The sequence below is a fragment of the Elaeis guineensis genome, chromosome 4 (genome assembly GCF_000442705.2).
Source record: "Elaeis guineensis isolate ETL-2024a chromosome 4, EG11, whole genome shotgun sequence".
Taxonomy (NCBI): domain Eukaryota; kingdom Viridiplantae; phylum Streptophyta; class Magnoliopsida; order Arecales; family Arecaceae; genus Elaeis; species Elaeis guineensis.
Window position 1 is genome coordinate 113,019,145 of NC_025996.2, and position 12,314 is coordinate 113,031,458.

The 12,314-nt window shown below is 36.1% G+C and overlaps 1 protein-coding gene across 2 annotated transcripts in view; it reads left to right on the plus strand.

Annotated features, from left to right (window-relative positions):
* Window positions 1-12,104, plus strand: part of LOC105035459 (histidine--tRNA ligase, cytoplasmic) — a 52,522-nt gene extending 40,418 nt beyond the window's left edge. The window contains exons 3-7 of one of the 2 annotated variants that reach the window (XM_010911024.4): window positions 1,342-1,599; window positions 1,842-1,976; window positions 2,579-2,860; window positions 9,601-9,741; window positions 11,262-12,104. In XM_010911024.4, coding sequence (XP_010909326.1) covers window positions 1,342-1,599; window positions 1,842-1,976; window positions 2,579-2,860; window positions 9,601-9,741; window positions 11,262-11,564 — 1,119 coding nt within the window. In that variant the 3' untranslated portion in view covers window positions 11,565-12,104. The remainder of the gene's footprint in view (window positions 1-1,341; window positions 1,600-1,841; window positions 1,977-2,578; window positions 2,861-9,600; window positions 9,742-11,261) is intronic. The other variant, XM_029261960.2, reaches the window with a different exon arrangement.
* The last annotated feature ends 210 nt before the right edge of the window (window positions 12,105-12,314 follow it).

Genomic DNA, 12,314 nt, shown 5'->3' on the forward strand with positions numbered 1-12,314 from the left:
TAGGTTGAAATTTAAAGATAAAAATATCCTTACTCTAGTGAAAAAAATTGGTATATCAATATACTGTTGATATATTATATCAATATTAAATATCTAATATTGTATATTATATTTATGATATATATTACGTTGTAATATATTATTAATCATACTATTGTTATATTATGATTCAATGATAATTTTAAATCAGAGTAGAAATATCTCATTGTACTTTATATTTATATAATAGAAATATTTAATATATTGCTTCTATTTGCCTTATATTTCTAATCAAAATAAATATTCTTATTAATAAATAGTATATTATAAATATAAATAAAAATATTAATTTGATAATAACAATTAATATATGTTATAGGATTAATAATTTATAGGACTAATAATATATTTTTATAGAATATATTAATTATTAATATATTAATAAATATATTAATATTTTATTCCATTTTATGTGATTAATAAATATATTTTTATGGAATATATCATGGATAGTTTTGGTATTATATGGTCAATGATCTTGGATTTTCATGGAATACCAAATATATTACTCGTAGATACCTGGGGATCTTTAATCACTGGACCATGGCCTATTAAACGCGGTAATCTTAGATCGCTGGGATTAGATTACCACAAGATTCGGATCATTGGTGATCTTAGATCACCATGGTGATCCCATTTGGGTCACCAAATGCTACTATAGAGTTCATTGCATAAAGAAGTAGCTAGTGTACCAATTATTAGACATTTGTTATTGGTTTGTATTTACAGCTCCATGAATCTTGTGGTGAGTGCATGAGTGTAATTCATGCCTTAAACGAGGACTCATGCTTGTTGGTTCGGCAGAGGATTGATAGCTGTGTCCTTCTATGTCTTGATTTGGTGTTCATGTAGCATCATAACTATTGGAGGCCATTGTGTGATACTTAATGTAATGACTAAACAATTGACCTTATGCAAAAAGATTTTGCTTTTTTGACATTCATGTTTAATAGAATTAGGGCCAATTGCATTTCAGCTACTCTCAGAACTTAATGCTGGTTAGAGGACATGTATTTACATGAGATGTTGAGATAAGTTTAATTTATCTTATATTTGTAGATTATTGAGAATTATTTCATTCAACGTTATCATTGTAAATAGAAGGTGTAGGATATTGGATTTTCCTTTTTGAATAGAAGTCCCTCAGACCCTTACTCATTAAACCTCTTTTGAGATATTGGTCTGCAGTTTGTTCTTCAAGTATTGAGAATCTTTTCTCATACCTTTCTCCCCTTCTTATCATTTATTGTTGCACATTTAATATGAAATGGCATTTACTTTTCTTTTGTAATTCTATCGCAGGGTGGTGAGCTTTGCTCTTTGAGATATGATCTGACGGTCCCCCTTGCCCGATATCTGGCCATGAATAATATTAGTTCATTAAAAAGGTATCAGATAGCTAAGGTATATAGAAGAGATAACCCATCAAAGGGGAGATATCGTGAATTCTACCAATGTGACTTTGATATTGCTGGTCACTATGAGCCAATGGAACCTGATTTTGAGGTTATTAGAGTTTTGACTGAGCTGTTGGATCAGTTAGATATTGGCACCTATGAGGTATATTATAACCTGTGTTGCTGGTATCAACTATATCACTTTCTTTATCTAATGCATTGTCATCTTTTCTTAATTTTCATAATGGTAAATTGTTGTATTGTTCAATGATTAGAAATAGGATCTTTTTTTTTTTTAAAGTAAAAGAATCTCTCTGTCGTCCTCTATTGTGGTGTCTGACAGTGAGTTTTCCTGCAATTCATAACGAATCGTCACAAGGAGTATATTTTTTTTCATTATTGCAGATAAAACTGAATCATCGAAAGTTATTGGATGGAATGCTTGAAATTTGTGGTGTATCTTCTGAAAAATTCAGAACAGTTTGCTCAAGTATTGATAAATTGGACAAACAATCGTTTGAACAGATAAAAACGGAAATGGTGAGGACAGCATTATGTATGATTTTGAAGAGAGAAAATTGTTGATGTACATAGTCTCCTTGATCTTCCTTTTATGTTTTAATTCCTTGCTTTCTTTTTTTGTCTTGTGAGGTTCATTTCTTCTCTTGCTTTTGAGTTTGGTCAAAATCAAGGATTAAGTCCTGTGTTGGGGTTGTCTCAGTCTTGTCCGGCCCTGGGTGGAACCGCCCATTTTTTTAGAATTTCTTTTGTTGGTTTTAATAGTTTTTAAAATCTTCCTTCTTCCTCTCCCTTCCTCTCCTTTCTCTCTTTATCTTCGTCCTCTTCTCTTTCTTGCCTCCCTTCCTGTCCTTTCTCTTTTCCTTTCTTTGCATGAACGAGAGCTGACTAAGCATAGAGCCATCAGGCTCTCTTTTTCTTTAGTCTGGTTCCAGATGTCCGGTTGCTAACAGGCAATCTAGTCACCTGACGAGTCCTGCTTCAGGAGAGATGGGGGTTCTGGGAGATTCCAAGGACCTGATCTGTCACTGATCTAGTACATTACCAGCGGGATGCACCAGGGTGGACTGGGTCCGAATTCCTTCGTCATAATCCTTGATCTAATTAAAATTCATGTCTTGTAGGTGGAAGAGAAAGGTTTAGCTCTTGAAACAGCAGAGAAGATTGGCACTTTTGTGAAGAAAAGAGGGCCACCACTTGAAATATTGTCAGAACTGAAGAAAGATGGCAGCCAGTTTTTGGAGAATAGTGGCTCTGTCCTTGCATTAAATGAATTGGAGATTTTATTCAAAGCTCTTGAAAAATCAAAGTGCTTGGGCAAAGTGGTTTTTGACCTGAGTCTTGCAAGAGGCCTTGATTATTATACTGGAGTTATATATGAAGCAGTTTTTCAAGGTGCCACACAGGTAAACATATAGTTTTAGCACCGTGGCACAATTTTATGTTGATTTCTACTATTATATTTATCACCATGTGCGGCAGCACATCTTATAAATCTTTGGATCGTTTACCATTTACTCTGAATTTCCTGGTTAGGGTTGTTCTTACTTTTATACATGGAAATAGTATTGAAAAATTTGGCCACTAGTTTTCATCTGATCCACATGAACAGAAATAGTTGTCATAGAGCATGTTATATTAATATACGATTAACTTAGAATGAGGTCTATCTCTTCATACAATGTGACTAGAGTCATCTGGGACTATCGGAAAAAATGTTAACTAATTCTGTCTTTGGGATTGATTGTTAATCATATAGTTGTTATAACTCTTTTCTTTCTTTTGTTCATTCTTTCTTTTTTCTTTTTTTCTTAAAAGATGAATGTGTTATTTTTATTTGAAATGCATAAAACAATAAATAAATTTCCAATGGCTTTAAACTTCTGTGACGTCACATCTAACACAGGAGGAAGTCTTTTTGGCTCCACGTAACACAAGTATCTGTATTTTTATGGCCATGTTTTCAATAAGAGGATCTTTTATATATACCATAGTATACATACATAATATCTTGTGTTTCCATCTCAATTGGAGTGGCCTCACACAGTGTCATGAAGGTATGCTAGTTTTCTGAAGTTGGGAATGCATGCCAGTCATGTAGTAGTGAATCGCTGTTTCCTTACTAAAAGTTGTCTTACTCAAGTTTTAGAGACTGCAGTACATTGAAGGACATATTTGGCTGCATCTGCGCAAACAATAGTGCAGTATGGTTTTCTTCTATTGCATGATAATTGATTTTTAAGTCAGTTCTTTTGGTTTGAGGCCTGCTGTCTCATAAAATCAATTATTCCCATCTATGACATGTAATGTTCTAGACATTTACTGGGAAAGCAGATTCGCATGCAAATTTTAAGGATTTAAATCATCAAAAATAAAATTGTTTGCACATCAGAAGTCCTCATCATTGTTCAAAAGTTGCAATATCGTTCATGTGGATAATTGTAATGATATGTGCTGACCTTTTTTGTTTGTCAATTTTGTATATCTACCTTTGGCATGAATATTATTTACACATCAACTAAACAAATTTGGTTCTCTTTTTTGCCTCGTAAATCTTAGATTTGTATTCCATAAGACATCTGAACTATTGGTCAACCGCAAATACGCTTAGTTTCTTGGGTTCCTGTGTACAAATTCATATCTTGTTGTCATGTGGTCCACATGTTTCTCTTTCATGATTAATGATTTTTAAGTCAGTTCTTTTGGTTTGAGGCCTACTGCCTGATAAAATCAATTATTCTTATCTATTGAATGTAATTTTGCTGTCTTTTACTGCTAAATTGGGAAAGGTTTGCGTACAAATTTAAGGATTGAGATCATTAAAATAAAATTTTATGCACATAATTAGTACTCGTCGTTGTTCAAAAGTTGCAGTATCGTACATGTTGATACATGTAATGATATATGCTGACTAGGGTTGCTTGCAGTTTGGATCGGGTCAGGTTAGGGCTATTGTTGAAACCTAATCGATTTAAATTGGCTTTATAAAATCAAAACTTGGACTAAAACAACCATCTTAAAAAAATTGTTCATATTGACCCAAAAAATTTGGTTCAGTTTGGGTTGGCTGGTTTATATGGGTAGGCTGCAGTAGATGGGCTTCTATCGAATGGGCTTAAGTTAAATGAGATGGGCTAAATGGGAGCCTGAGCCCACTTGAATATGGGAAGGAAGGCCTTATGTAGCTTCCATTTGACAAGAACCAAAAAAAGAAAAATAGAAGAAAACTAAATCTTAAAAAAAAAGGAATTAGGAAAGCAGAGAACAGGAAGAGGAACAAGAGGCTTAGATTAACTAATCTCTACAACTAGATCAAAATGATTGCAAATGATTGTCTTCACAAGAACCATAGAAGACCATCCAATATTTTCTCACCTTTTAGAAGTAGCCATTTTCCCGCTCGACAATGTAGCAGAACCCTTGTCCAAGATCATTGAGGCCTCCCGGCTTAAGACCAAATTAGTGTATTTTAAAGCCTTAGGTCCACTAAAGCACAAAGGGCTGTTGGCGCTTAGGCATTAGGCGCAAGGCTCAAGTGCGTGCCTGAGTGAATCTAGGCACCAATTAAAGCAAAAAACATATAAAATTATATAACAGCATCTATAACACAAAATACTAGTATTATATAAACTAATGAATCTCAAACAACAATCCAAAACACCGTAATAATGAACCTCAAACAACAATCCAAACACCATAATATCAACTCAAACAACAAAAGAAAAGTTGAACCTCAAACAACTAAAGATAAGTAAACTAAAAAAACACCATAATGTCAACTCAGCTTTAATAAATATGTCTAAGATTCTAATAAAACATAATCAGTCATTGACTCATTGGTCTTGATATTCATCCTCATCCTCATCATAGTCCAGTGGCCCTTAAGCATCTTCCCCATCACCAGATTTGTATCCCTCATCATCTCCCGCATCCATTTCAGCTTCTCTCTCACATGAAGCATGAGCTAGAACTTGGTTCTGCTGCCCTCTCCCCTGCCCTGCCTCCTCTTGACCTCAGGTTAAATCTTTCCTCTTCTACTCTAGAAGCTCTAGCAACATCTACCCATGTCAAGTCTTCACCATCAAAAACAGATTGATCCTCAGCAGATTCTTCTTCAGTCCTTCCAGTCAACTACTCATTACTTTCATCTATGTCTTTTAATGAAATAAGATCAAGTGTATCTCACAGCTTAAATATCCTCATCAAAGTCCTGTTGTACTTAATATATACCAAATCATTCAAGCGGGATTGTGCAAGCCTATTTCTCTTTTTGCTATGAACCTACAAAACGGGTTGAAGTTACATTAAAATTGGTTGTCTGCTTATAAAGTCCAAACTAAGCTAACAATTCGTAGGTACTTGCATGTTCAAAAACACTCCAATTTCGCACATCATGATGAGCTGCATGTAAGGCTAAGAATTCTTATAGCAAACTGTTGTAATTTAGGAGTTGAAGCTCCATATGAAGACCACCAATCAGGTGCAAATAATAATTAACAATTATTTAATCAAATAAGAATGTTAGCTAAGCCTTTACTACTAAATTAATGACTAAGAATTTACTTGATGCCTTTGTCTTCCTATGCCTAATTGCCATAGGGATACTAAATAAGCCTTCAGCATTTTGGTACTTTGAAAGCTCTTCACCAATCTTATCTTGATCACCAAGATTTGGAACCAGCCATGCAATGCATTTATACAGCCCATCCTTTACCTCTTCATCTTGCTCAATTTGGTGGTTATCATAATAATACTCAGGATTCAAGTAATGTCTGTTGTATGTAAAGGCTGATGTAGTTGGCAATTTCACCTAGTATCAATGATCTTAAAGACCTCACTATATTTATCCTCCTTATAGTGGAATGACTTTGCAACTGCTTCCTTAGCCCGATCCATGGCCTCATATATGTAGCCCATAGCAGGTTGTTTTTCAGAATCAACTAAACAAAGCACACAAACAAGGGGACTTGACACTTTAAGGGCATAAAGAATATCATTACAAAATGAAGACATGCCTTTTTTCTCACTTGCTCCTTTGCCTATTTACTAGTTGATCATTCTGCAAATGTAAACATTTTTCTTAAATTGTCATGTTGCCTGTGTATGCTTGATAGTGTGAGGAATGAAGTAGCAAGCTTAGTTTTTGCTGGTCTTAGCAAGTTCTTTGGCCGATGTACTTTCTCATCATATTCAAGACACTAGAACGGTTATAAATGTACCCAGTCAATTCAATTGCCCTTTTGATAGTTGTTGCAATGGAAGGAAGCTTTCCAATGTCTTCTAGCATCAAATCCACACAATGGGCAGTGCAAGGTGTCCAATATAATGTGGGTTACCTTGCCTTCAAAAGTCATCCTAATAACACAAGTTTCAATATCAAACTTATTATTAACAAATGACTAATATAAATATAGTAATAGGATAATTATAAAGAAAAATACTTTCAGCAAACTTACCAGCCAATCCATAACTTGCTGCATTGTCAGTTATTACTTGTACGACATTCTCAACTCCAACATTTTGGACCATCCTATCAAGTAATTTGAATAAGTTTTCTACAGTCTTCATGTAGTTAGATGCATCAACAGATTCAATAAACATACTTTCTTTTGAACAATTGACCAAAAAGTTTATCAATGTTCTTTGACTCCTATCTTGCCAACCATCAGACATGATAATACATCCAGTTCTTGCCCATTTCTCTTTATGACTCTTCATTATCTCATCAATGTGAGCTACCTCTTTTTTTATGAGAGGAATCCAAACTTCATAAGCAGTTGGAGGTTTCATGCCCACCCCATATCATCCAATGGACTCAACTGCAACTCTGAAACTATCTAGTTTCACAGCCTCAAAGGGAATTGCAGCTTCATACATCCATCTTGCTAGGTCTGCATAGGCTTTTTCTCTCAGCTCTTTCTTATATGCATCATTGATAGTGGTCTGCTTTCCCTTTTCTTTCTTTCCACTTGTTCCTTCTCTTCTGATATTGCAAAAAGCATCTATAGGACCATGTTGTCTTGCCCTTGTTTCTCACATCTGCAATTCTCTTTTCATGAGGATCAATCATGGGGTTTCTTTTTCCTCATCTTCCAAAATAACATCATCATGGTCAGGCAGCAAATTTAAATCATCCTTTTCGTCTTTTTTCTTTTGCATAAACTCTCTAATTTCTACTTTCACATGTTTAAAGCATTTTCGGCATGCTATGATATTCCTAAAACCTCCAAGTAAATGTTGTTTCAGCCTGTAGATTCCACCTTTATCTTCTTTGCTGCAAAAGTTACAGGTGACATTGTTTTTGTTTTTAGGATATGTCAAATAGCCATATTTCCATCCTGGATCTTTTCTAATGTTTTCAGAAGCCATGCTGCATGTAAATGAACAGTTACATGAGCATGAGCATGACAGGAAAAGAAAAATAAAAGAGAGAGACAAGAATAGGCATGGCATGAGAGTGGATGAGATAGAGGGAGAGAGGGAGGGATCGGATTAGGAAGTACCAGACAGCAAGCAGGGAGAGAGTTTGAGAGTCCTTGTGCAGTTGTGTTTTTCACGTTCACTGGTTAAACACTTTGTTTCTCTGGTTTCCTTACTAAAGGAGAATTTTATAAGATGTGAACTTCTTTTTGATTAAGAGTAGTTTAAAATTTAAATAGAGCTAGACACTTTGGTTTTTGAGTTTGTTTTTTAGTTAAATGAAGAGGCAGTGGCAGCCCACTCTAGAGTCCCTAGATAATTAAAGCTCTTAACCTAACCACCTGTACATTCCTTGTTTCACTAAAATTTTTAACCTAATAGCTGAAAAGTCCTATTGGGATTGAATTCACTTAGGCGCGCTTATTGAGCGCCTTACATGAACCAGCTAGGTGCATGCCTAGGGCGCCTCAAGTGCGTCTGAGGCAAATCGCCTCGCCTGGCTTATTAAGCGCTAGGCATCACGCACCATGCGCCTAGTGCCTTAGGCGTGCGCTTTTTTATTCATTGGACCGAATACCATGAAGAACAAAATCCAGAGAGAAGAATGAAAAGAAGAAAGAGAGAGAGAAGAACAACTTCACGGCCATTACTTCCAAAGAAGAAGAAAACCACCAGCCAACTGTGAGAAAGAAAAACAAGCTGGAGATTCCTTGAAACTTCTCATCCAGGAATTGGAGTATGAGGAACACTAGCTCTTGGCTCAGTGATGACATTTTGCCTTGGATTCAGTTGGGAGACTGACCGTGAGAAATCTTGGGGGAAAGAAAGGGGGAAGATCGAATTATGGCTGGAGAGGGGAGGGAGAGATGGGAGGGGACAGATTTGGAAGTGGAATTTGTGGATTTTAGGAGGGAAATTTCAGGATTTGGGAGAGTTCAGGGTGGGCTAGGGTTCGGAATCCGATCTCAAGGAAGCAAGAGAGAGCAGGGGATGGGAACTATGAGAGAGAGAGGATGTGTGATTTTTTCTAAAGCCGGGGCTGGTTTATATGGGAGAACCTAGGCCAGTTTCATACAAAGGTTGGTTCGGTTTGTTTTGAATTGGTTTTTTTGAAAACTCGAACTGAAATCAAATCCAATTTTTTCAGTTCAAATCTTTCGCAAACCAACCCCAAACCGGATTTTAGAAAAAATGCCAATTTATATTGAACTGAAAACACCAGTTCAGGTTGGGTTCACAATTCGGCCGGTTTTTTGCACACCTCTAGTTTTGACCTTTTTTTGTTGGTCAATTGTAGATGTCTGCACAAATATTATTTGCACATCAGCCGAACAAATTTGATTCTCTTTTTGGCCTCTTAAAACTTAGATTTGTATTTTATAAATTGACAGCGAGGAATATTCTTGAACTATTGGTCTACTGCAAATACACAGGAGTATTTTGTGTTCTTCTGCACGAATGGATATCTTGCTGTCTTCGGACCACATGCTACTTTAAAGGATCTTGTACAAAATACATACAGTGAAGTATTTCTCAGTTATTATATTAAGTTGATCTTATAATTGTTATTCCCAACTTATTCCACAGATGTAATATGTTGTCATTCTGAAAAGTTTTCTGTAATTGATGGTTTAAGTCATAAATTTAATTTTTCTACAAGATGATCTGTTTTTATGGTACCAAAAAATAAGCATTCAAATCCTTCACTAACTAATGTGCATTCTAGGTTGGTTCAATTGCTGCTGGGGGCCGATATGACAACCTAGTAGGGATGTTCAGTGGAAAGCAGGTCCCTGCAGTTGGTGTTAGCCTGGGGATTGAAAGGGTCTTTGCAATAATGGAGCAACTTGAAAAAGATAGAAACCAGGTAGTGGTTATTATATTTTCTTATAAATGCTTAGCTTATCAGTTTTTGTAGGAGGTAATAAGTCATTTTATATACACGGTACCTTTTTAGTTGTCCTAAATGCGCATCTAAAACCTATACATAATATGCAATAACAGATTATGCTTGAGTGTGGTCATTCTATTGTGCATACAAAAGCACTTTCTCTACCCATGCCATTTAAGAAAGAATCGTTTTGCTTTTGCTTTTGATTCCTTGGGATCAACCCTCCTATGGGTTCCTTGTTTTAATAAAGATGAGTGCATATAGATGAATATCTGAAGGCAGGAATTACTTGAGATAAGCTAATTTGATAGTGAAAGTGGCTTTGCAAACACTAATCAAATTAAATAAGTTACGTCTTCTGTATAACTGCTACCAAGGTCATGTTGAGATCTGATGTTTTGGTCACACTGAGATCATGCAGGTTAATTAAGTTTGGCTTTGTTTTGTACTTAATTGTATGAATCCTGAATTTGTAATGATTGCATCATATGTTTTGAAAAGGTGATTGTAGAGATGGGTGTGTGTTTTCTTGGCCTTAGATTTGGCTTTACCTGCTCTAGATCCATTCTGACTCAGTAGCCATAACACCTTTAGCCCCACTCCGGTCCTTTTTGTTTGAGTGACGGCTACCCAAAATGTTTTATGTGGAACAAATACCATTATTAGGAGTTCAGTACATAAGCTTATGATTGACCCAAAAAGAAGAGACAAAGTTGAGATGGTATTGTAATATGCTCCCATAAAAAAGAGGAGCTTATATTTGTGGATAAGTGGAGGGGAAGATCTGAGAAAATTCAAATGGAAATTGTATAGACAAGAAAAGATTGCCTTTAGTTGGAACAAATCAATGAAGGATTCATAAAGATATAGCTAAAACAATCGTAAGCATCTATCTTGTTGTGAATATGATTTACTTTTTATGAACCTTTGTGGCATATGTACCGTTCTTTATGAGTTGTGAGAACACCATCAAGTCTTCTTTGTGTCAGACCTCATTTGGTTTGAGGAATAACTAACCCTGGTGTACATCTATTCCTGTGCCATGTTGGTAACTTGGTATAATTATTCCTAAAAGAAACCAGAATTCTGTTTTGTTGGAGTCCTTTCTTGAGGTAAAAGACGGTAAGGGATCACTTAGTCTAACAGATTTGACCAACACTATTATAAGAAGTGCCAAAAATGAAGTAGATAACTGGAGGTGGGATAAACTGGAGAAGAGTTTATTCCAGCTTCCTGATAGAATTGTTATCCTTTGGGTACGTCCAGTTTGACCCGAATAAGATAGACCTGTTATATACCATTCCAGGTAAAATTAGCTTGGCTGACACCCCTTATCTTACTAAGAACAATCTTAATTTTATCTAATTCTCTTGAATGTTATTGGTAGGCAGTATCCAAAAGTTAAATAGTTCCTTTGTCAGATTTAACAGTGCATATCTTCATGTTGATATGCCATGTATATTTGCTGGTTCAATTATCTGTACGTTGTTTTGCAGGTGATTCGTGCTACTGAGACACAGGTTTTGGTGGCCATTCTAGGGAAGGATCTCATCTTGGCTGCAGGGCTAGTGAGTGAACTATGGGATGCCAAAATAAAAGCAGAATTTGGGCTCACCAAAAGGGTGATGAATCATATTAATCGTGCGAAGCAATCTGGCATCCCATGGATGGTGATTGTTGGTGAATCAGAACTAAACAAGGGTGTTGTTAAATTGAAGAACATCGAAGCCAACCAAGAGGAGGAGGTTCCAAGGAAAAAAGTTGTTGAAGAGCTTCAAAGAAGGCTCCACATTGTTTAGAAGTGCCAGCAATAGCATACATTCAAGTTCTAAAGTACTGAATATGTGCTCACTTAATGCATGGATCCAACTCGATTCCATAACAACACCAAGAGGAAAGACATGACTGAATTCAAGCAGGCTGGTGTCATGGCAGAGCAAAAGCTAAACCTTGGCAAACCTATGAGTTGGTAGCGGACAGGCAAATTTGTTCGATAGTCAGCTGGTCATTTTATCCTGAGCCTGAGATATCTAAATTGCTTTATATTGGTGACAGGTTCTGTTTTCCAACTTTATCGTTCATTGTGCCTTTCGGGTTTTTCCCTTGTATGGGGTGGCATCAGTCATCTCGTTTCTTTTTACCGTCGACCAGGTAACAGGCATTTAAAGGTAGAAGTTTTCATTTATCTGGAATGAAGTTTCTATTAGAGCTAAAAGTGACATTTACTTTGCTCGCCCCTTGGTATTGTTGAAGCGCATTCTTGAGTCGCAATCTGTATGTGAGGATATCTTATGCTGTTCAATAATAGCATGCTGGTAGATTAGATCCTTCTAAGGCAATATTAAGTTGCTGGCGGATACATTCCTGCATTTTGTTTTTCTCCATCTTTCTTTTGAAGTTTTGATATACAGGGCCTCTCTCTCTCAAGTACAGGGTCTCTTCTTTGATGCCCCACTCCCTCACTTTATGGTTGCGGTGGGTTGTGGACATTAAAGCCAGCCATGTGGTTGGCTAATTCTCTCCCTTTGTGATGTCATATAGATATTTAG